The sequence below is a fragment of the Plutella xylostella genome, chromosome 23, assembly GCF_932276165.1.
Source record: "Plutella xylostella chromosome 23, ilPluXylo3.1, whole genome shotgun sequence".
Taxonomy (NCBI): Eukaryota; Metazoa; Arthropoda; class Insecta; order Lepidoptera; family Plutellidae; genus Plutella; species Plutella xylostella.
Window position 1 is genome coordinate 5109044 of NC_064003.1, and position 25318 is coordinate 5134361.

Here is a 25318-nt window from a genome sequence, read left to right on the forward strand (position 1 = left end):
AAAAAATCGAAATCTAAAATAGGTTCAGCCCTTTGGGAGTTACGCTACCACACTCAGATAACAGACATGTTAAACTTATAACCTCCCTCTTTTTTCGGTAGGTTAAAAAAGGAAATTCACAACACGTTTAAATATTGACCATGTTTAAACATGACGTGGGCGGTTGGTCCGCGGGCATCCATTTACCTGGACAAGGCGCGGAGGAGGTAAGCATGATGCAGCACTTTTTGACACGGCTCATGAAATTCATATTTTATTAACATACCGCCGCCGCCGCCGCCGCCGCCGCCGGGGCTAGCATGCGCCGCGAAAATTGCGTGTTTAAACAATAACAGTACGAGGTTGGTATGCTTAGCTTTAGCTTGTGAGTGCTTACGGGAATGATTGTCCTAAATATATAATTTACTGATTAATTAGTGAAAAGGTATGAGCTCAATACCCAATAGCGTGCAAAGTACCTAGATGTTATTGTTATGACGTAGGCATCCGATACGAACTTTACGATGAAAATTCAACCCATTATGAGAGGAAATGCCAAACGTAGAATTGATCATATAGCTAGCTTGATCAATGAGGAGTTAAAACCAATTAGTGAAACACAGAAACGTATAAAGCGCACGGCAAGTTTATCTGTCAGTTAGCACCGACACGACACGCGAACAATAAATCCTTCCAAGAAACTAAATAGAAGTAATAAAATGTACGTCAACGGTTAATATAACTTGGCAAGTTTAATATTGCTCTGTGCCGCCACACTGCCGCCCCGCGCGCCCTCTCCTCACTTCATCTGCATTTTAAATCGTACTTTTAATTAAATTAACAACTTTGTACTACAAGTGGCACTGTTATCATACTTCGAGAATTACTTGCAGAGGGCAAAAGTTTAGTAATTATTTATTTGCTTGATGGATTGCGTTGTACATCAGGGATTTAATTTAAATAATAAGGAAGTCAAGTCCATAGGGAAATTTAATTAATGGCGTTATTTAACGTTTACGGCGTGAAAAACAAGCGGGTGACAAGAGAAATCTTCAGTCTATCAATGCTACGTTTGTAGCATGCTACGAGTGCTACGCCGTCGTAGCAAGAGGCCCGCGTAGCAGCCGCGTAGCCATGCGTAGCAGCTAACATCCGATCTATTCGACCCTACTTTATAAATTAAACTCACACATAATTTCATTACACAACCTGCCTCATGTATAAAATTATGATGTTCTTTCTTATAAACCCTGTAGGTACCTAAATTATCGAAGGTATTTCAGAGATTAGTTCCAAATTATAAAATCCCATAACTTATTACAAACGAAGTTAAATACCTACGTAAGTACGGAAAATGCTACCTGGCCTAAATATTATAAATAATTGGTTACCTCATAGCTATTTTCCGTACATTGCCACACGGCACAAGTCACGACTGGAAAAATAAAGTTAATTTTGTAGTAACAGTTCGCATGATGGGAGCGCACGTGAATGCCGCCACGCCACTGGTTTCTACACGATTATCAGATGTAACTAATAATTCTTAATTGCATTTTTAGGGTTCCCTACCCATTTGGTAAAAATAACCTTTAATGCGCCAGGAGGGTTTCTCTATCTATACTGACGAAAAAAGAACGAAAGAGAGCTGTCGTGCAATCGGCACGTTTAATACAACGAGATAGAGTCGTGGCTCGCGCAGCATCGCTCTAAAACTTAGTTTTTCGTCATATAGAGTGACCCCCATGGTGTGTCACGCATGATAACGAAAACGAAGTATCGGTACGCTCTTTTTACCTAATTGTTGCATAACAGCTTACTTACAAACGATGTTTGGTAAAAAAACAAATGATATAGAGAGCGGTGGTAGCTCAGTCGGGTAAGCGCCCGCTTCTCACGCCAGAGATGCGGGTTCGAATCCCGGCGCTGACATGTACCAATGAGTTCTTTTCTGAATTTAAGTACAATGTATACCATCGCTCTTACGGTGAAGGAAAACATCGTGAGGAAACCTGCATAATCTAGATTTAGCACATCTAGATTATGTGAACCCACCAACCCGCAGTGGACCAGCGTGGTGGGAAATGGTCCAAGCTTAGGAAGGCAGTTTAGACCTTGGGGATATGCACAAAGGTTCCATTCGAGAGAGCCAGGTGCAGGTACTGACACCCCCACAGAGAATAGAATAGAATAGATTGGTAAAAAAACGCAAAAGTTTTAGATTGCAGGATAAAGAAAATGTAAAAAATAACTCGCTAGCAATGGAAAAGTTCCAATGACAGAAGCACTAAATTATACTCCTAAACGAAAAAAACTAGGGGTCATTTAGGGCCATTTGCACAATCGAGATTTAACACTAAATCTAGATTTAATATGTTGGTGCAAGTGGCCCTTAGTATCTATATTTTGAAAGTGGAACTTTTTCAATGCACGTGAGTGTATTAAATGGGGAGTGCATACATACGATACAAACGACATTATTTTTCGATGTAGGAAATTGTACGGGACCCTTTCTTGAATAGCAGGTATTTTACCTACTAAAATGTTTAATCGTGGCGTGGTGGTACATAAATAGTTAATTTTTAATCTGTGCATGTATTTACTTAATTTTAATAAAAATGAAAGTACATAATAAAAGCTTCAGGATCATCACGAATTTCTAGTTAGGTAAGTACTTCTCAATTTTTACACAGTATGAATAGTGTTTTAGGGGCCCTTTTCACTTTAATTTGTATATCATTATTCTAGTACTAGAAATAAAACTATAAATTGTTGAAACAAACATGTTTAATAAATTATAAATAACACTTATACCTACCCATACAGGGTGTTCTAAATATAATATATTTTTATATGTTATGTTATAAATATATTTTTTTGCGAATTCTGCAAATTTTACGAGGATTTAAGTTGACTCCCTTTATAACCAAAATTTTGTCTAAATTATGTCAAAATTTGGTTAAATTACTTTGTTAAGAAAGAGTGATATCTTCTGGCACAGGTGCTTATGTACTTAAAAGAAGGGGTCAAGCTTAGTTTACTGATAAACTTTTTTATATTTGTAACCAAAAAGAGTTTTGCTGTCCAAGTGCCGAACATTCTGTATCAATTATTGCGAATGATATCAAATTAATTTAAAGTATATGTAGGTATGTACATAACTACCTAATTGGTAATAATTGACTCGATATATTGCTATTTCTATGAGGTAATTAATCGATTCAAGTGTTTTAAATATAATGTATTTAAGGCGTGCTAGGTATAACTTACGAAACATTACTAGCCGTACTAGAATACTATTATATATATTTTTTTAATAAATATCTTAACTCTATTTTTCACATAATAGCGAATATAACAATTTACTTTTGGTTCGATTGAAATACATGGATTGCAAAATTGGTGTTATTAATAATTATACTTATATCGTAAATTACAGTTTTTACAGTTGAACCGTTCTAGGCAGGCGTAATAATAATAAGTGTATCAATCATAGACTCGGGTGAGACTGTAGGTATGACTCAATTTAAAATGAAGACACCCATAACAAGTCTAGTTCAATATTTACTGAACTTTTGTGTATATTATTATTTATTATGAGTTATAAGGTAAGGCATGTCGGTAATTTTTATCAATGTCATTTATTGCCATTAAACATTTTACTTTACCATTGCTTTTTGAGGTATTGTGATCATGTAAAACTAGACTTAATTTAAGGCCTAGACATCACTGGGTCAACATGATTGCGTCATCTTGTGAGAACATAAAACATAACATTTGGCATGCTACTAGTGGCGCCATACAATGGAATTTAAGGGATCTAGTGTCTAGTCTACTGGGCAAATAGAGCAAGCAGTACTGCATTGTAGTGTACCAAATGCAAAATAGTAATTAGAATAGAGTTAATTTGATTAAGCGCTACGCAATCACGATGTCCTACTGAAATATGGCAATTTAGGGCTATTTTTTCAATAGTCAGATTAATGTTATCTGAGGACTAAAATTGTTGCTGTCACTGTCAAACACAAACATTCAGACTTGACAGCATCAAAATAATTCCCTTCCCCAGATAAATTTTATCTGACCATGGAAAAATCGGCCTTTAATTAAATAACTCTCCTATTACCGAGGCGATCACCACGCGATCCACGGGGGTTGGTTCATTTTTATTAAAGGTGTGTATGTCATGTTGACGGGCAGGTTGATGACGGCGTATCTCTTCTTCTGCTCCTTCAGAGTGCGCAGGATGGCACCACCGCTCCGACCCAGAAGGAAACCGGCAGGGATGTTCACTTCTATGTCCATTCTGCAACAAAATAAAAATAATAAATAGTATTACTAAAATGCATTTTTTATATAGGCAGGTTTTTTAACAGACGAATACCGAAACATGGGCACGCGTTGGTGTTGGTCTACAATCTACATAATACACGTAATTTGTTACAGCGTTGCTATTGGTCCTGAGAATGTCCTATCTCACTCAGTCAATATCGGAAATGTGCGAAAGACATAATCAGTAAGTACTCGTTTGTTAAAATAATAGACTAGAGCTATGAGTGTTCGGTGTGAGTTTTTTATAAACGAAAGATATTGTATGTTGTATGTATGCAGGCCCGACACGAACAAAGTGAGGCTGTCCGCTCCTATGTAGGTATGTAATTTTATTGGCTATCCCAACTCAAACAGTTTTATCCTGATACGCTCGAAACACGTCGTGTGCTATGTCTCTATGTGCTTCATATAAAGGCTCCATTCACGGACGCGCCAATCAGCTGGCGAAAAGTCCGCAGACAAATCAGCGTGTGAATGGGTAGGTGGGCGCGGCTCACGGCTCGGCGCTTGCCGTTTAGGGACGCGAGGGCCGCCAGAGAAGTAGATTATGTTCTTTGTGCAAGGTTAAACAAAATTCACAATCGAATGGACTGCAACTCGGAGCTCGTGTAGTGTGTGGGCGATGACGGATTTGTCCACGGATTGGTACGGCTCCGGGCTCGGCTCGCGGTGCGTGTAGTGAATGGAGGGCTTAAATGTTTCCAACATACTTATCGTCCATCATCTCTATGAGATGGTCGAGCTCGTCGTCCCACTTGTCTATGGACTCGGTGATGATGACCGCGCGCGCGCCCGCCTGCTGCGCTTTCGCCGTTTTGAACACGAACGAACACTCTCTGCAAATAAATTATAAGAATGGATCATCGATGTAGAAAAAGTGCGGAAGGAAGCTGGCTAACTAAAAACTGAAGCACCCCTAAGTAAGTCGATTTCATTGTTACGACGAGCCCGACACACACATTCACACTCAAAGTATGTTAGTGCGCCGCCATTAACCAATAACATCGCACCTACGCACTCTCATGTCAATTAAGTACAATTTCCAAGAATGATCCTGGACTCCTGCTAAGGGCGGATTTCATCACGCACGCGGGATTGCTCGCCATTTTCCTGAGTCCCGCGTACATATTCTACGCGTTACGATGAATACTTGTATGAAAATAACACTTGAGCTTGTCACGCGTGCGGTGCAATCTCGCTTGAGTCATGAAATCCGCATGCTATTAACAAATGCCCTAATTAATTAGGTAATTGCAATGAAAAATGGTAATGTCTTCAACAGAACAATACTTTTACTATAACTACTAAGTATACTATATACAAAAAAAACTTATGGTTTTCAACTTTAAAACTACATCTTGAAAAGGTGTCTAACATGTTATTATTGTATTTGTTTTAATTAAGTACATGTTTATCTCTCATTAGTGTATTTTTTAAAATTTGTCAGGTGGCTATTTTTTCATTTGCCTTATGTATTTGATTTTTTATGTGTGATTGTAAGAATCAACCATCAAGGTCTGAGACTTTTTACATTACAATCATACAGTGTAGGTATACAACAAAATTTATCAGATGACACAACTATCATTCTCTGCCAAATAATCTTATGAAAGTATCACTGGTTGACATGATGGGCAAACGGTGTATTGGTTAGTAACCCTGACTGCTATGCCAAAGGCCCCCGGTTCCATTCCCGGCTGGGGCAGATATTTGTTTAAACACAGATATTTTCACTTGGGTGTTGATATTTATATTTAATTTGTATGTATCTATTTGTGTAGATAGATATATCAGCTGTACCCATATTACAGGCCTAGTTTGGGGTCAGATGAAAATGTGTGAGATGTCCCTACATATTATTATATTACATTATATTATTATTACCCTCTTTCAGCCAAGGCAACCTGTCCAACAATGTCGTCCACATTCACAATATCTGAGCAGCTGTCGAGAGGCTCAGTGGGCACAAGACGAGCATGACGAAAGCTTGTGCTGTCATTCTGAAACCAATAATAGGAAATGCTATTATTATTTACTGGCTTTTCCAAACGAGCTTTGCATTACATACAGGAGTGGAAATTTGCGATAAAAAGTAGGTAGGGACGTAAAAATAAGATAGCAACATAATAGCGTAATAGAAGTACCTATCTGATGTTTTTGAGCATATATAGTAGAATAACAGATAGGAGAGAAGTAAAAAAACTAATTTGTATAAGTACCTACTTATTATCATGTACATTTGTTCTTTAGATAGTACCTTTTGGAATGACTACTTACAAACTGAGAACCAAAATCTTTTGCAGGTCTAATTCTGTATGTGTATCTTAGCTGTGGTGGATCCAGTATCTCAAAGAATATATCCCCAGCGATTATATCTGCTGTTGACGATCCATCTTGTAGGTGAAGGTCGTTGGCTGAAACAAATTTAAAAAGTGTCTGTTTTACTCTTTTTCATGTTGGATAAGGTAACCTATAAAATGTAAGTACAATAATTACCACCAGGGGATACAGTATTTATAAACACAGAGATGAAAATACAAGCTAAAGACCATATTAATTGATATGAATCCATGAGTTTCAATTTTATAATTTAGCAGAGTTAGCAAAAATTACAAAAATATTTGAAAAAAGCTTTGAGCCACAGAGTACCTAAATTATTAAATTCATTTATTTCAGATAACTTGATCCATATTCAGTATAGTGCCACAATGGGAGGTTTTCAACCATAGACAACGTCCATAGACAAAACCCGACAATAGATGGCGCTAGTAAATCTTCATACTGAACAGGACTGCATATTTTTTTATAGCCGGCATGGATTCGAGTCCTTTCAGCCAATACAAAAATCCATGTTTATTCCACAGAATAATACTATGATTAAATAGTTTGCTTACAAGTTGCCTATTAGGCAAATATTGCCAAATACAAATGATTTCGTAGCATAACTGGTATTTGTTGAGAACGTGCAAACTAATAATAATAAATTGCTGTTATAGTTATGTAGTTATACATAATATTAAGTGTGAACTAGTTGAGATCATCTGCATCCTCTGTCCATGTCCGAGGCGCGACCGCCGTGTGTAAGTATCATAATTATTCTGAGGCACGTTGGAAGTAATGATTTCTCTATGGTAGAGCAGACATTAGTAGACAGGTGGGTACTTAGTTTTCTCTACCCACACCACAAAACTAAAGTTTTCCGACTCTCTGAATAGCATTTATAGTAGATATGTCGTCGTGTTGTATTGTAGCTTACTGTAGAGAAAGGGGGGTGCACAAAATTCCACAAAACGAAACAAGACGGGCAAAATGGATGGAAGCATTAAAAGAATTAAAGCCTGGATTAAACATAAAAAAGCATTCAAGAATATGCCCCGGCCACTTCAAACCATCAGACTACCTCTTAGGTAATACTACTTACTTATTCTTGCTCATTCAGTAGGTAGGTAATTAAAACAAACTTTTTAATAATTATTATCTTTAACTAAACCTGAGGCATTTTATTTTATAGGTAAATCAAGCAAGCAAGCAAGGGTCCAGGGGGAGTGCAAAGTTCGGTCGGGTATAGAAGTCACAAAAGTCCAAAAGAATAGCCAGAGTCGTCGAAATTATCACAAAACACAGCACCGGAGACATTCGCGTAGCTACAAGAGAAACCGAATGACATAACATTTGTTTTGTAGTAGGTCTGTGACATTTGTCATCTCCGTTTCCTCAGAAGAATGTAGCTCACTACTAAAAACGACAGGCCGAATGCCATCTATTGGTCGATTTTGGTACTACTGGAAAATCTCCCATCTTATCTGTTCCGGTGGTCAAAATGTGCAACTAACGAGACGTCATTGTCAAACGTCATTTCATACTCTGTGCGTTATTTTAGTTGTCAATTTCTGCGGAGAGGCTGACGCTACGTTATTTAATTTGTTTTGTGATTTTCTGGGTGAAATAATGCCAAAAGCGCTGAAAAGTGATGCAAGAAAAGGAATACTAGATATATAGGCTTTTATGCAGGAAGAATAATGTATTCAGACGACTTTAATTCCGTTTGAAAAATTGGAAGAACGAGTTGCAGCGGCTACAGGTTAGTGTTGCCAAATATGACGAATAATTTTACCCATATACTCCATGTAATTTTATTAAATATTTTCCCGAGAGCGGAGAGGCCCGTGCCCCAGCAGTGGGGACGGGATGGGTCGTGAATAGTCGTGATACTCGTGATGAAAAGTATATAATCTTTATTTTTCTTTGATTACAGGTGATTACATGTGAGGACATATGACATGATACTTTAAATCTTATGCAGTATACCAAGAAGAATTTCTCGCACCTGCAGCGATTTTAGACGAAATAATGATGATTTATGACATGTCATTGTTTTCCCAACCTATCAAGAGTTGGCTGAAAGAAATTGCTTTTTGGCAATTAGCCTTTGGAAGGAGACCCGTGCCCCAGCAGTGGGGACGTGATGGGTCGTGATGATGATGATGATGAATTAACTTAATTAATTAACTGTCTGAATTTCTTTTAATTGTATGCTCTTGTTTCTATTTACTCTAAAAATAACATTTAATATACGAATAAAGTGTTCAAAAATAATAATTAATAGTTTTTTTAAGTCGTATCTCGTTATTCCCACGACCCACATATATTACCTATTCCTATACCATTGTAATCTAGATTTAATCTCCTATATCAGAACATAATCAGACCTAATTTTATTTCTGTTCGCCGTGGACCAATTTTCCATAGAACAAATGTCGTTTGATATATTATATCCTCTTTCATTTACTATCGACCCTATATTTTGATTTATCTATACTTATGAATGTACCTAATTATAACAATAGGTAATAGCAGAAATGCATTGTCGTTTAAACCAGAAATAGGCAAAATTTAATCGATGGCATCACTGGATTCGATCACAGCGAAGTCGCCACCGGAACAGATAAGATTGTGGCACTATACATGTCATAAAATGCAAAGCAATGACGAAAGAAAGTCATTGATGCAAAGGAATGCAACTTCCTTCTTTCGGCTCCTTGGGGAGTACCATAGCCTCAGACCAAGGAACATAATACTTGTTGTAATACTTCTCCACATCTCTTTATGTACTTATATCATTTTACATAATACCGTGCTTCTCCCTCAGACTAACCAACCAAGGTTGATCATGTCGGTGGTTGTATATTTTATTTTATTTTGCGTTTACCCCAAAACTGCCACGTTTCACGCTCTCTTCATGTTAATTTTCCAATTTTTAGAATCTACCAAAGTATCTCCTTAGTAGTTATTTATTGAGTTTCCTTATAGGTACTTTATGAGGGTATCTGGCCTATCATGCTATTCGTGCTCATGATCTCATCTCTGATTAGACCACTACCACTACTACAAGAACACTACGTAGGCCGTGCGTACTGGCGTAGAGCTTAGTAAGACCATTCACGAAGATCCACGTCATCGAAATCAACTGCTCATTCTTTTTTTTGTACAGTACAGAGTACACTAGGTATTATATTTTAATCTGTAAAGGGGGATTACCACATAACATTCCGAACAATCCGTTCAACAGAACATTCCGTTTTAACTTCCTTTTGTTTTATCAGTGAGAAATACTATTCAATAAATGTGATACTTTTTAGTATCTCTTCTCTGTTTAAAATGAAGATAACTTTTTATTTATAGTATTATAACGAGAACTACAATAATATTTAAAAAAGCATAATATGGATTTTATTGCAAATTCACACCAAAGTCCTTGATTCACACCTAATATTTGTAAAATGCTTACATAGATTGGAACGCACAGTATATTAATATTAGTGCAATGTTACCATCCTACCTCTGTTATACCGGATTCTTGTAATTTATATTCTCCATATTCACACTAAAAGTTATAAAACCAAAATTAATTCCCGCATTTTTTTGTAACGATATTAATTAATAAATATTTGGGGACATCTCACACACGGCCATCCGACTTCAAGCTAGGCAGAACCTCTGTTATGGGTGTCGGACAGCTGATATATCTACACAAATACAAAGATAGATACATCCTAAATCTGTCTACACCAAGTCGAGTAAAAAAGTGGCACGGCCGTACCATCCTTTTCTCGAAGCAATGCAGGCCATTTTCGACCCTTGTAACTTCGTTGTGGATAAAACTAGAAGACTGAATTTTCACTAACCATGCAGGCATTGTAAAGACACGGTATATTTCAAATTTCATTCAATTTGAACCAGTAGTTTAAGAAGTATAACGGGTCAAAGTTTCTTAATTTTGTCACTCACTCACTGACTCACTCACCGATCATAAAATTCTAAGGCACTTCTAGCAGACCTAGAAGCTTCAAATTTGGAATATAAGTAGTGTTTGCTGTATGAATCAAGGGAAACTAAAATATTTGGGGGCACGGTAGTGCCCCCACCAACTCCAGTATTTTTTTTCAATTTTGGTCCAGTTTTCTAGATAGGTACATAACTGCTTAAATAATTTCATAATCCCATATGTGGGGGCACGGCAGTGCCCCCACCAAGTAAATATAGGCGCACGGTAGTGCCCCTGCCAAATCGAGCAAAAACTTCCCATCATGCAAATTAAATCCGCAAAGGATGGATTACCTACCTACGGACAAAGCACATCAGGCTACCAGTGCTACCACTTATAGTCAAATTTTCTTAATGTACAATGAACTTTGTGTATTGGAAATTGGAAACTAAGGTTGAAATTTAATTAGGGAAATTTGATGCAGTACGAAGTATCAAAGTTACGTGTATTCATTACGTACATTACGTAGCCAAAAATAAGGATTCTTGATTCTTATCTCAAGTTTGCGATTTATGTAGGTAGCTACCTACCAGACTAAGTTAACGCACCTACGTACCTAGAAGGTACCGAAAAGAAAAAAAACTAGATCTGTCCACAAAATACAAAAAGAAATGAGATCCCATCAAAAAAAATACTTGTCAAAAAAACCAAGTCTCGTAACTCAGTTGTTCTACGGTAAAAAATTGTGAGATCCATGTAAACCAAGTCTTATCCACGCACGCATCTCTGTGTTAAAAATCTTTAATGTTTTATATAAATATATTAACTTGGTCATCGCACTAATTAATTTAATTAACACTTGTTTCCATGCGATGGCCGAGTCAATATTTATATAAAACATTAAAGATTTTTAAGATTGAGATGCGTGCGTGGATAAGACTTGGTATTACATGGATCTCACAACTTTTTACCGTAGAACAACTGAGTTACGACACTTGGTTTTTTTGACATATAAATATCACCACCAATACCTGAGTACAAATATTTGTCTTTTTTTAAAACAAATATTTGCCCCAGCCGGGTATCGAACCCGGGACCTTCGGCATAGCAGTCAGGGTCACTAACCACTACACCATTCAGTCGTCAAATATTAAATTCATTATCTGAATTCATAAAAGATGTCAATGTTTAATTTTATGTTTATAAATTTTCGGTAATACCTACCTCCATAAGAATAGGTACATATTAGGTATAACTAGTTAAGTAATTTAAGTTTCTTTTACCATTTAAAAATATTTTTTTGTTTGTTTGCTTCCTAGGTACATATTTCGTAGAAAAATGTTATTGGCCTTACTTATAATTTAAGAAGCTATTTATGACTATATTTATTTTGTTTTCTCTAAACAATAAATAAATACATTTTATGAATATTAAACCCCATAATGATTTACGTATAATGAAAAAATAATTCGTTTATTGTAATAGTTTTTATATTTATGTAATATTATTGTTTTTTATCGTTTGTAGGGAGTTTCTTTTTTATAAACGGGAACACTCATCTGTCAGTCATTAGATTAGAACGGGGGAAGTACACTCGGCGAATCGGCACCAGTATAAATAATATAGGTACACGGCACAGTTTATTATTGTTATACTGTTTGCAGAATATAGTTGTGATTAAATTTGTGTTTAAATTAGCTCTTATTTAATTTTGTAAAGTAAGTAGCTATTTTTATTGCTAAATACCTATACGTCCGTATAATTCCGTGCTTTTTATGCGTACGGCGGCGAATCTACCAAATTAAAATAATAATAAATTAAACACTGGCTGAGATATTTCAACATCTTTTGCTGTGGACTTGAGCTGATATTTTAATAAGCTTATTTGTATTCTTATAAATGTCATAAAAAGCTAAAGCCGCAGCCGGTCTGGTCTATATGTGCCTATTATTTGGTGTTACTTCTTAAGTATCATAAAATCCATTAAATTTATTGAAACTCTACATAAAGTTAAAAGGAGAACTTACTGTAAAAATCATGTTCAAACTAAGTAATATTATAACTTCTTGATATTTAAAAACACATATTACAACTTATTTCATCATCTCACTCACTCCTTGATGTTCCTTATAAGAAATTATTGGGACATACTAAAAGGGATAGATACCTAACATAATATATTTTTATATAAGTACCTATTCTGATTTCTATTTCTATTATTTAAATTTCAGATTTAGTAGAAGTTCCATTAGGATAAATTATATTTTGAAGTAGCTAACAATAAAAAACAACACTGAACTTCAGTATTCAGATGCAAGACCCACCCCCAGTGCTAATTTTTTTTCATCCATTGATGGAAGATAGATGAATCAAATAATATTTTATTAATACTATTTTTTTTTTAAAACATACTTTATTGATTCAGTATTTTTCATGTCATCTATACAATCAGTTGATCTTAAAATTGATGTCTTCTTTCTTCATATGCTAGGGTATGTTTATTTAATTTAATAATAATAAATTACTGACTGTACATGATAAGATTTTGTTCCCTAATTAAGCTGTAGTTACTTGATAATTTTATTATTCTTTCTGGTGTACAAATAAAAAGATTTTATAATTCTGACCCTTTACATCAGCTAGCTAGCTAAATCAACATACAAAAGTACAGTGCATCTAGGGTTCAACCATCTACATCCTCCTCAAAATTCAATTTAGAACAGAATTTCCATAGTATTTTTGTTCTTGATTTGAATAATTTAGTAAAACATAGTATTGAATAGTTTGTATTTATGAAACAGAAAATTTATTATTTATATGGCGAATAAAAGTCCTTCTTATACTGTAGATAACAAAATGGATGTTGAAATGGAGGATAATGGCTGTGAAGAGCAGCTCAAGGCCCGGCCGTACCAGGAACAACTGGAGGAGATTGCTATGCGGAAGAACACCATCATACATCTACCTACCGGTAAGCAGTAATGATATGTAATGACATCTCACACACGGCCATCCAACCCCAAGCTAGGCAGAGCCTGTGGGTATTGGACAGCCGATATATCTACACAGATACATATTAACACCCAAGACCCAAGTACAAATATCTTGTCTTTTAAACAAATATCTGCCCTGGCTGGGAAACAAACCTGGGAATCAGACCCAAAAATATACAATAGGTATAATACTTATGCTTAATTTAGCTTTTTGAGCTAGTCACCCCATAGGTATTTCACGCATAATGGCCCACCTTGGAGGCTAAATGCGGAAAATCAGCTCGCCATGATAGATAGATGCTTAATTTAATACATCATCATCATCAGCCAATAATCATCCACTGCTGGACATATGCCTCTCCCAAGGAGCGCCACAACACTCGGTCCTCGGCCTTCCTCATCGAACCACTACCCACCACCGCCTAAGGTTGTCAGTCCAGCGGGCAGGAGGGCGTCCCGCGCTGCGTTTGCCTGTTCGTGGTCTCCACTCGAGAACTCGTCTACCCCAACGTTATCGGTTCTTCGGCAGATATGACCAGCCCACTGCCACTTCAGCTTGCATATTTTGACAGCTATTTCGGTAACCTTAGTCCTCTGACGGATAACCTCTAATTTAATATACTTATGCTTAATCAACTCGGCGGCTCTGGGGAGTCACTATAGCCCACTAAGGGCCTGTTTCACAATAGCTGGATAATTACTACCTGTGGGCTAAACACAGGCTTTCACAGTCTGAAACTACAGTGAGTGAGACTGACTTTTATCCCACAGGTATCCATTATGCAAAAGTCTTGAAAATGCTGCCTTAATCTGGCCACTTTTGACTTCATATTTTTATAATATTTTATTTTCTTTAAATTTTTTAGGATCGGGAAAGACGTACATTGCTATACGTGTGATCACTCGGCTCAGGGCGGCCATACAGAAGCCGTGGGGCGAAGGCGGCAAGAGGACATTCTTCCTGGTTAACAACATTCCATTGGTGGATCAACAGGTGAGTAGCTACTTGATACAGCATTAGGTAAAGCATGATATTTCATCCCGTTTACATAACTATTAAAACGAAATATAATAAACATCAATATAGTTTCAAATAACATAACTATTGCAACTATATTGATGTTTACTAATTTCCACCGCTTCATACCCCAATAGGAGATGACGTTGTACCTTGTCAAACTAACCAATCGTCAATCTTTAACCGTAACAAATGAATAAGTAGATGGAGAAGGCACAAAAGTGTAATCGCTGCCAACTTCAGAAGTATCTGCTTGTTAGGACCGAACTGTATCTCTTATCCACAATATTGTAGTTTTCGTAATCACCGACCAAATAAACTAATTATTTTAAATGATACTCAAAATTGATATGGTTTTGAGTTGGTGACACCACCCTTCATCAGTGTTTATAGTTTCCGCAGCACATGATTATGCGACGAAAGATAATATAATATCTAATAAGCTCGTTCCAGACTATCGAAAAAACTACACGAGACGCAGCTAATACATGTAGAGACGGCAGAGCTAGTCAGTAGTTTTAATAGTGAATAGTTTTGACGAGATCCGAGACAAAACCATTGAGAAAATGAACGGACTTTAGTGTAGATAAATAATATGAAACGTAATTAATTCCAGAGGAATATGATCGAGCGCAGATGTCCAGTGGACGGCGTCGCCGGCTACAGCGGCGAAGACCGCGTGGACTACTGGAACAAGGACAAATGGGACGAGGAACTGTCCAAACACCAGGTATACTCAAAACAAGTCGGCTATGCCATTTCAAAACACAGTAACAGCCAAGAGACAAAATTTTCAGGAGAGCCAAATAACTTTTTGTCCCTTCATTTCAATGCCCTGGCCATGTAGCACGGCGCGCTATTAAGACGTGACAAAAGTTCTCCGTCGCGCTCGCACTTGAGCCTGCGTGATGTGAGTGACAGCGATGCAAAACTCTTGTCATGTCTTAAATGCGCCCCGTACTAGCCCTTCTGGTAAAACTATGATACATATCTCAACGAATGTAAGCTTAAAAGAAGCGGCAGAACCAAGGATTTACATACAATACTATTTCATTTAAATATGACTAATATTGTTGTAATGCACAAAAGAAAACACTAACTAGGTTTTAAATTAGCTTGCAATTAGTGTACACCCACAACCCACAAGGGGACAAATGTCGAGCTACTAGTGGCCCCACACCGGCCAATCTGGTGACAATACAGTACGACACGTACGATAAATCGAATCGCCCGTAAAAGAAAAATACATGTGGTAAAATTAGTGGGCAAGGCTAAGGCATTAAGACCTTGCGCCTCGTGGCCACAGGGTTAGAGCTAGAGTAGGGTTCGAAAGGATTAGCCAGAATAGCCAGCCATCATTTCGCTGAGTGCACCAATCGTATGAGCCCTACATAGTACTCCTTCTCGTGCACACCTTCTCCTTTCATCATTTCATGCACCACATTATCTGCTGATAACGACAGTCTACTCTACCTTATGCCTTGCCACCATCATAATATGGGCCACTGATGCCTGAAATAAATGGTTAACAATCCTAAACAAAATCCGCATCTCGAGGAAATTGTTGACCTCGTCATTCTGCATCATAGATCTGGTTACATTTGGCTAAGGGCCGCTTGATCTGGATATAAAACGTACCCCTCCTCAGAGGGAGAACAAAACACTACAAACATAATCATAATAATGATGTAATTGGCAGGTGATCGTGATGACGAGTCAGATCCTGAACGATATGCTGACGCACCAGTACATCCGGATAGAGGACATCAACCTGCTGATCTTCGACGAGTGCCACCACGCCGTGGTAGACCACCCCATGCGGCTCATCATGAAGAAGTTCGAGGACTGCCCCAAGCATAAACAACCTAGAGTGATCGGTAAGTACAGCCTGGCAAGAAAGAGTAGAAATTAATAGGGGCGCCACTTTTTTTTGTACAGTAACGTGCAGAGAAACCTGACCCCCCTCAGAACCATTATGACTATGAGAGGGGGGTCAGGTTTCCCTGCACCTGACCATACATGGTCTAGTGCATGGCCACCCAAGTAGCTTTCCCAGGCGTAATTAGGGCTGCCAGCCCAAAAAAAATATTGTGCCGTTTCTAAACGTATTTTATAACTTACAGCTTGGCGTATAAGTTTAGCAAAAAGATTGATTAGGAGAATGATTTACCCAATTTTGCAAAAAACTATCAATGGTCATGGTCCGATACATTGAGTTACCCAAGTCCAATGATCTGATATGTATCTGTCAATCTGTGGTAAAAACGTCGATTTTGGTTGTTTACTAAATAGTATAAGTAACAATGCAATATAATGCATAATATTTATCAGGTTAAAACTCCAAATGACTTCTCAGAACTGTAATCTTATACAAGCTAACTGCTTATCTGAAGTACCTATACAAATGTCAACACAACGATACATTGTACTATGCTGTGACTCATAAACACCAGTCACTTTAAGTGCCAATAGTCGGTACCTACAGAAGTTGAATGTTAGCGTTTGGTCACGTAATCTAAAGTACACTGAACTTACTAAACAAAGTAACACTGAAACGAGTTTCTAAAACGGCCTAAAGCTGGCCACAAAATATTTCATACATAATATACTCGTACAGTGTGCAATAAGAAGATATACTATATGTGAAAACGCATTATATAGCATGTTATATCTAAGCCCGAAACTGAAATCAGAATTTAAAATTCGCGAAAAAAAAAACATTCTTCATAATGAAAAGTCACGTGACCAACTAAGTTTCTATGGAAAATGAATATTTTTTTCGCGAATTTTGAAATTCTGATTTCATTTTCGGGCTTAGATATAACCTGCTGCACATACTGGTTTTGGCTTAGTAGGTATACCCTTTTTGCAACACCCTGTATAATAAATATTGGACCAACGGACGATTAAGTATATAAACCCTTACATAGATAAGTTAACAGTTAATGAGACAGTCGAGAATCGATTCACGGACTTACGATTACGATCCATTACGATCCAAAAGATCGATTCAAGCCAGAAAATCGGACATCCCTAGTAGCGAGTCAGTTCAGTTTTGATCACGACGTCTGCAATGGATAAACACGCACACTGCTTGATGACGAATAACGAATGAGCGATGGCGAGTGGTGGAGTGACAAGCGAGTGCGTGTTTATACGTGCCAAGCGGGATAGCGGGTCGCTGCGGAGGCAGAAGAATGAAGCGGGGTGGTGGAAACTCGGCCTAGTAAACAAATGGTGATTCTAGTTACTCTCTCGCCTCTCTTCTCGACCGAGTACTCGGCCGAGCACTCGTTAAAGTGCTTATACCAAACGAGCACTCGGCCGAGGACACTGACTCGCCACTGTACTCGTTAGGTTTAATCGACCTATAAGTTATCTGCCCTTCCTTTAATAGTACCTACCTAAGTATTCAATAAAAAAAAAAATCACGCACTCACGCCTTGTACTAATGCCCTTGCGGGGTAGGCAGAGGTGCATTGCTGCACCCACTTTTCGCCAGAGGGTATGTTAGTCCCAATGTAATAGGGGGCGGGCCTATTGCCATTTTACGGGCACATCCAAGACCCGAGAACAAATATCTGTGTTTAAACAAATATCTGCCCCAGCTGGGAATCAAACCCGGGACCATCGGCTCAGTAGTCAGGGTCACTAACCACTACGCCATTCGGTCGTCAATAACCTATCTAAATTTATAAAATCCTCCGGTCTGGTCTGAATGACTGACTGAGAATCAACGCAAAACCGAAACTACTGAACGTTTCCTCTTGAAACTTGCAGGGGTTGTTCCGAAACTCTAAATTCGACCACTACAGGGGTAAAAAGAAGGGCAATGTTTGTATGGTATAACGTGATTCCTCGGTGGCATACATTATCTCACCGTACAACTGGGCACTTGCTTATGATGTTTGAGTTAATTTAGACCTGCCTTTTACTTGCAGGCTTGTCTGCCACTCTGCTGAACGCTAACGCGGGCTCCGAGTATAAGATAGAGCTGTACCTGAAAGATTTGGAGACAACCTTCCACGCCACCATAGCCACGGTCGATGAATTCGGCGAAGTGCTAAAGTGAGTTCTTTAAGATTACTATACACATCTTCTATTTTTACATTTTTTATCGTCTCGAGTGATGGGAATTCTTGACGTTTAAAGCTTTTAGGCTTAATCACCATCAGCCCTTAATCGTCCACTGCTAGACATAGGCCTCTCCCGTCCTTCCTTATCTAGTTGTCCTATCTGCCATCCTAATCTTGTACCTTGCCTTATTTTCCAGGTACAGCACTAATCCATACGAAATGGTGCAGTACTACCAAACGCCGGTTATGACCCGTGACAATTTAATGGCGATAAAAATACTGAACGAGGTCTCTGAAACAGTGTGTGCGATAAAATTACCACGAATAAAGGGAGACGCCAACATTCAACTGCGGAACGATCAGCAAGACATCTCTCATGATCCCAGGAAAGTAAGTTCAAGTGCTACATAGGTCTTTTGGCGATCATAATAATTATTTTAAGCTCTAAATAGTAATATATCACAGGTATCTTATAGTGTCTTAAAAACACCAGAGCTGGACTAAGACTTGTCACCGTGTGGTCAAATGATGAACCAGTCAGATGTATTGTTAGCCGCTGACTTTCCAGGTTACTCCGGCCGTATATGATATTATCTACATACATACACAGTTAATACATCACTCCGGGAGGCTCCTTTTGTTAACCCGACAGAGGATTTCAGAGGAAATAATGTTATGAAGTTTGGAATAACTGCTGCGCAAGCCAATAATCTATCTCGATAGAATAAATGTACCGATTGCATAAGAGCAACATCACAATAATATAACAGGCCGAGCCTAGTGTGGAAGCCACCAAAACTCGTAAATTTACTAACTCACACACTTCCAATTTAATTTCATAATATTGTACTTACTAATTTAAATTCATCTAAGGTTTTTAAATAAATTTTGATTTTAATTTTGATTTTTTTTTTAAATATCGTTTGCCCTATGCGAGATGTACGTACTATACTTCATTCACGGAAAAGACGTAGGAAAGCGCCCTCTTTGTCCCACATTTCCCTACAAAAGACAAGGACGACAAATGAATAAGCCACGCCCATTTAGCCACGTGATTAGCTAAAATTGTAAAGCCGTGATATAGAGAAAAAACTCGCAATATTTTTTTCTGGCGGCCGGGCGATCTTATACCATTTATCTCATTATAACATGATCGCTTTATTACAGTATTATGGATAACCTACCTATGGATAATACGAACTGTAAAACCTTTAAGTACATTTTTAATTCATTTTTCAGGTTACAAAAGCGGTCGACAACATGATAACCGCCATGATAAATAACATAGGAGAGTTTGGCACATACGGGGGGTCGGTCAGTATTGTCGCGTACACGATATTGTTGGAGCGACTCAAACGAAAAGCATCGTCTAAAGAGGAGGCCGCACTATTTAAGATCGTTATCACGGCAGCTTTGTGGTGAGTACGGTCCATGTACCGTCAGAATCATAGTACCTATACACTTTAATAACTTGCCAAACTAAGAAACGCCTATGCTTGAATTGAAATGAAATATGTAATAGGATGATAAGCTTACAATATTATTTTCAGTGCCAGAGATATACTGGAGCGTTCGATGGAAAACGAAACAGGATTCGACAAAATAAAGAAACACTCTTCCGAACAGATGTTGCAGCTACTGAGCATCCTACGCGAATACAATCCGGCCGTTTACAATAATCCTGCTGGTAAGTAAACAAAACACTCGTGTGGATTCTGAAGGCACACATTCTATTTTTTGTGTAGTCAGTTAAATTCTTACCCCCTTATTCATAGAGAAGTTACAGAACGTTTTAACTAATACACTGTTTTGTCCCTCTCCGACAAAGTACAATTTGGTCTTTGAAAGAGAGGGACAAAACAGTTTATTAGTTAAAATGTATTGTAACTTTTCTATGAATAAGGGGGTTAGTTTCAAATTCGACAGTATGAGTTTTCTTTTCGTTAATCTCATTTTCCACGGTCAATATTTACAGTTTGCTATCGATTAAATTCAATTTAGAATAAATATCATAGTCATCCATAAACATAATTTTACATAGGTATAATGTAAACATACAAAGGGCTTCCAGGTGGTATAAAATACACGAGATACATACGAATTTCGAACTTCATTGTAACACGTGGAATATGCACACGAGACGCGGAAAAATGGCGTGCAATCCCGTGATGAAATCCGCATGCTGTTAAAAACAGCCCTTTACTTAAAACCAGTTTGTTCTATTCCAGAATCATTAAGAGTGAACCGTTCGCGGCAGCCGCTCTCAGGCATTATCTTCACCCGTCAGCGGTTCACTGCGAAGATCCTGTACAACATACTGAAGGAAGTCAGGCAGTGCAACCCCGAGTACCAGTTCCTTCAGCACGACTTCATCACGGGCTTCAACGTGAACCCCTTCAACTGTACGCGCGAGCAAGTCTACCTGAAGAAGACTAGTCAGACGGCGCTCTTGAAGTTTTGTAACAAGTGAGTTTGTTTCTGTTTGTCAAAAAGGGCTTAAGGCAGGCCTGTGTCACTCCGCGCGTGGGCGGCGCAGGCGCCAGCCTGGCGCCTGCCCCATCGAGGGGGCGAATCTAGTCGACTGCCGCAAGCGGAAGACGATACACGCGCGCGCTATTTGTTCCTATTTCGTACTAGTTTATTTTATTTATTTATAAATGTCGTATTTAGGTATTTATTAAAATTTATGAATAGGAAAATGGACATAAAAAGAAAAAAAACAGCAAAATACTGTGCCGTATTTAATTGCTTAAATACGGATCGTGATCCAATTTTTTTTTTAGATTACCAAAAGATGCTGACAGGTAAAACTAATCTAAGTATTTTATTGATTTCTTCTACGTTCCTTATTTGAAATGAAATTAATCCGAACTACAAACCCTTTTTTCTCCATGTTGAACAAAGTCTATTCCAATTTTTCGATAAAGTATTAAATTTACAGACACAACTACCTTCAAAATGTATTAATGAATCGATTATAAAATGTGCGCTGAGTGGGATTAGTGCTTAACGAAACTAACACGTTCTGTATCATAATACAAATTATATCCATAATGTACTTAATGTACTTCAAAATATCTTAACTATGAAATTGTTATTGTTTTTACTGGTTATTTCCAACAGAAAAAAAGTTTGGAATAGCTTTGTATTCTAAATTCAAATTAATTTTGTTTTAAAACATGACATTCTTCTTCTTCCATTTTACAAAGTCAGTCCGTTGCTTAGTAAACGTTGTAGTCTGTGGTGCTGAGGCAACCCTAAGGTGGCTTCTTTTTCAGTGCGTATAACCACGTATAACTTATTATGCACCGTAGTCCAGTGAAATAAGGCGCATATTCCCTCAAAAATTAATTGGTAGGTAAGTAAATAAAAACGTGTGCGGCTGGAACGCGATCTAAATTAGATCTTATTGCTTATGGGATGGAGTCATATTTCTTTGCAAGCCATTGCGAAGATGGACTTCTGTACCTGGTACTAGTTATTATTCTGTGCTTAAGGTAGCAATGGGGAGAAAAACTAAAAGCTAATTACAGATGGCGCCTTAGGCGACTGTGCCTAATTCTCCAGTTCTAATCTAATTGGTTGATTCAGTCACCATTTTTTCTCCACAACAATGTAATTGGTTAGAACCAGAAAGGCGCACTCGCTGGTGCTGTCAAATTTTCACTTGTTTTTCTTCCCCATTTAAGACGTGCCAAAAGTTAAGCTGATGCTAAACTTTTCGCTCACTCACATCGCGCAGCCTCAAGAGCGAGCGCGACGGAGAACTTTTGTCACGTCTTAATTGCGCCCCGTAGCGCTTTAGAGGTAAAAAATAATAATGGGCCTTAAAGTACTACAAGGGTGTCGGACTCCTACATACCAAATTGTTAATGTCGTTCTGATTTTTACACATAAGTATACACTCGCAGTAAATTACTGTTATTTTCAAGCCTACAACTTTTGATTACAGATTAAGTTTAATATTTTCAGGGAACTAAACTGCATGATAGCTACGAGTGTAATAGAAGAAGGAGTAGATATACCTCAGTGCTTGCTCGTTGTGCGGTACGACCCGCCATTGGAATATCGATCTTATATACAGAGCAAAGGTAACTATTGTCAGAAACATTGATTTTTTTACGCGAGCGAACAAAACATAGTTGGCAGGTACACCAATAATTTATGTAACAAATCTTACAGTTACATAGAAGCACACTTTGAAGTGCAGAAAGGGACTTTAAGCTAATGTCGACCTTAAATGTATAGCTTTGACAATATATGGACAGAAAGAGATAGACATAGATTTAATGCTGACATTAGGTTTCTGCAACTCCGCATCAATCTTATCTCTTAACTTATTATGTGAACCAACTCAGCTTTTTCATATGTTTGTTTTTCCCGCAATCCGCAAAGCCATAGCAAGAGCTATAGCTGATGGTAAGCCGAATTTGATTAGATTGCATCATGTGTGTGCATGGTTTCATGTGCGTGTTCTTTTTCCTTCATGTTACTTTTTTAAATTCTCTATTCCGGAAAAGGTTTTTTTTTTCTCTTATTAAATTGTATTTTTAATTAAGTAAATTTACAAAATTATAATTTTAATATAAGTACCTACTGTTTATTTTGTTTGTAGTGTGTTATTATGTATGAAATACAATTGATTTGAGTGTTTAGACTTAATGTTGTGTTGCATTTCCTGCGAATTTATTAATAAATTCATTATCATTTCCTTTAAATCGTTAAAATGCCATATAATATGGCTTATTTCTATAGTAACGATTCTATATTCGGTGTTACTATAAGGGCTAGCGCGCATTGCGGCAGCAACCGGCGCGGTTTGCTCCCGCAAAAATCTATGATGTATGTAAGTACAGCGGAGGTACGATCACTGCGACTGTTCAATCGCATGAGTATGCGGCAAAAATTGTGACTTGCTACAGATTACTTGCGCAACTCGCCACACTGCAATGCGCCCTAGCCCTAACGCGCGCAGATAAAGAAACTTTTGCAACATCCTGTATACAGTTAACGATATTTTTTAAGGTCGCGCTCGCAGTGCCGATGCTTCGTACGTGATTCTTAACAGCGCAGACACAAGGGACAAGTTCCAAAAGAAATATGCATCGTTTCAGGAAACCGAACGGTACATACAAAAGGTAAGAAATGTTTCATATTTAAAGCACGGTCAGTTTCCCAGCTGAGAACGTCGAGAAGTATGGAATGCAGCGCTGTGATTGGTTGGATTATCGTTGCGTAGCTCTAAAGTACATGCGCAGGTAGATTTACTCTGGCGTGAAACTGAGCCATATTATCCGTGTGATTATCAAAATTCTTTATTGCACAAAGTAAATTGATACAAAATCGAACTAAATGTTAGTAACATTCTCTACCAGTTAACCTTTCAAAAGTGCTTGGTAGCGCGAGAGGCTTAAACATACAAGATGGTGTATATTGAGAAACTGAAATACTAACATAATAATTATTTGACCTAAATATACACAATACTATATATGATGCGATGGTTTCAGTTGCTTATCGGCGAAACAGAGAATCGCCTCGCACCGAGCTCCCGGATGCTGCAACATTTGTACGAAGAAGACGAAGTGCCGCCCTACATGAACAAATATGGAGGTCAGTAACCTTGTTTAACTTTTTTTTAACCCTTTATATATTATTATTTTTATATTATTCTTTTCTTCTCGTATTCGCAGGACGGTTGTCAGCGGTACAGTCAATAAGTCTGCTAAACCGCTACTGCAGCGTGCTTCCTCACGACCAGTTCACCACAATATCACTCATGTGGATCAGCGAAGACGGACCTAAACCAGGGCAAACTATCATCACTATCATGATGCCGTTAGCTTGCCCGGTCAAAGAAAGCATTAAGGTAGGGTGGTTACTTTATTAAGGTGGAATTTCACCAAACGCTAAACGTATTTAGTCGCCTGACATAGAAAGGCTGTCAAATAAGCTTTTTTTTAAAAAAATAATACTATAGCGTTTGGTGAAATTCGACCTTAAAGTATAATGTTTATTTTATTTAAAATATGCATCAGTATATCTTATACGTACTTATTTGGTTTTAGATGTAAAAACATTAAGAACACTTTAATAGACACACCACACAAACTACAGCAATGCTCGTACTCATCACACACTTATCAGCCCTACTACAGAACACCACCAAGGTATTATTTATAATATTTTAATTGTAACACCTATAATGGCAAGTCTAAAGAAATGCATAAATACCTACCGTAAATTTTAACAAATTAGAAAACGGGAATAGAAACTTAACTATTTGTGCTTGTGTTCAACTGTTTTATGAAGTACAAATCTATAAATAGGGATTACCATTCGGTATCTTATATTTACATTGTCTTAGATAAACATATATATATAAATATAAACACTCACACCTTGTACAAATGTACTCCCTTGCGGGGTAGGCAGATAAACATCTGACAATAATACAGAGTACATACATATATGGAAAACCCGACTACTCTTTCCGCACATACTTGCTTGTGTTGGGGTCCACCAACCCGCACTAGGCCAGCGTGGCGGACTAGGCCTAAAACCTTTCCTTCATTGGAAGGAACCCGTGCCCCAGCAGTGGTAACATGATAGGTTGTGATGATGATGACTATGCAAAATTGTCAACTTCGTACATTTC

General features: G+C 37.7%; 2 protein-coding genes across 2 annotated transcripts in view; one reads left to right on the forward strand and one right to left on the reverse strand.

Moving 5' to 3' along the window:
- Positions 1-3202: 3202 nt before the first annotated feature.
- LOC105386523 (PRADC1-like protein) lies at positions 3203-6938 on the reverse strand. The gene is made up of 5 exons (XM_011557145.3): positions 6805-6938; positions 6586-6722; positions 6193-6308; positions 5019-5144; positions 3203-4282 (listed from the first exon to the last, which is right to left on the reverse strand). Exons 1-5 carry the CDS (start codon positions 6878-6880, stop codon positions 4111-4113), a joined length of 627 nt encoding a protein of 208 aa, XP_011555447.3. The 5' UTR covers positions 6881-6938; the 3' UTR covers positions 3203-4110.
- A 5218-nt stretch (positions 6939-12156) lies between these two features.
- The window catches only part of LOC105393274 (endoribonuclease Dicer), a 39384-nt gene continuing 26222 nt past the window's right edge, over positions 12157-25318 (forward strand). The window contains exons 1-14 of the mRNA XM_048629346.1: positions 12157-12291; positions 13422-13544; positions 14433-14560; positions 15201-15314; positions 16284-16461; positions 18526-18652; positions 18858-19050; positions 19900-20078; positions 20211-20347; positions 20889-21126; positions 22633-22751; positions 23686-23798; positions 24171-24273; positions 24354-24529. Coding sequence (XP_048485303.1) covers positions 13430-13544; positions 14433-14560; positions 15201-15314; positions 16284-16461; positions 18526-18652; positions 18858-19050; positions 19900-20078; positions 20211-20347; positions 20889-21126; positions 22633-22751; positions 23686-23798; positions 24171-24273; positions 24354-24529 — 1920 coding nt within the window. The 5' untranslated portion in view covers positions 12157-12291; positions 13422-13429. The remainder of the gene's footprint in view (positions 12292-13421; positions 13545-14432; positions 14561-15200; positions 15315-16283; positions 16462-18525; positions 18653-18857; positions 19051-19899; positions 20079-20210; positions 20348-20888; positions 21127-22632; positions 22752-23685; positions 23799-24170; positions 24274-24353; positions 24530-25318) is intronic.

Coding starts and splice junctions, on each gene's coding strand:
- LOC105386523 (XM_011557145.3), bottom strand. CDS start 6,880: ATGGATTCATATCAATTAATATGGTCTTTAGCTTGTATTTTCATCTCT. Junction 6,723..6,804: donor AAATACTGTATCCCCTGGTG/GTAATTATTGTA, acceptor AATTTGTTTCAG/CCAACGACCTTCACCTACAA. Junction 4,283..5,018: donor ATAGAGATGATGGACGATAA/GTATGTTGGAAA, acceptor ATTTTGTTGCAG/AATGGACATAGAAGTGAACA.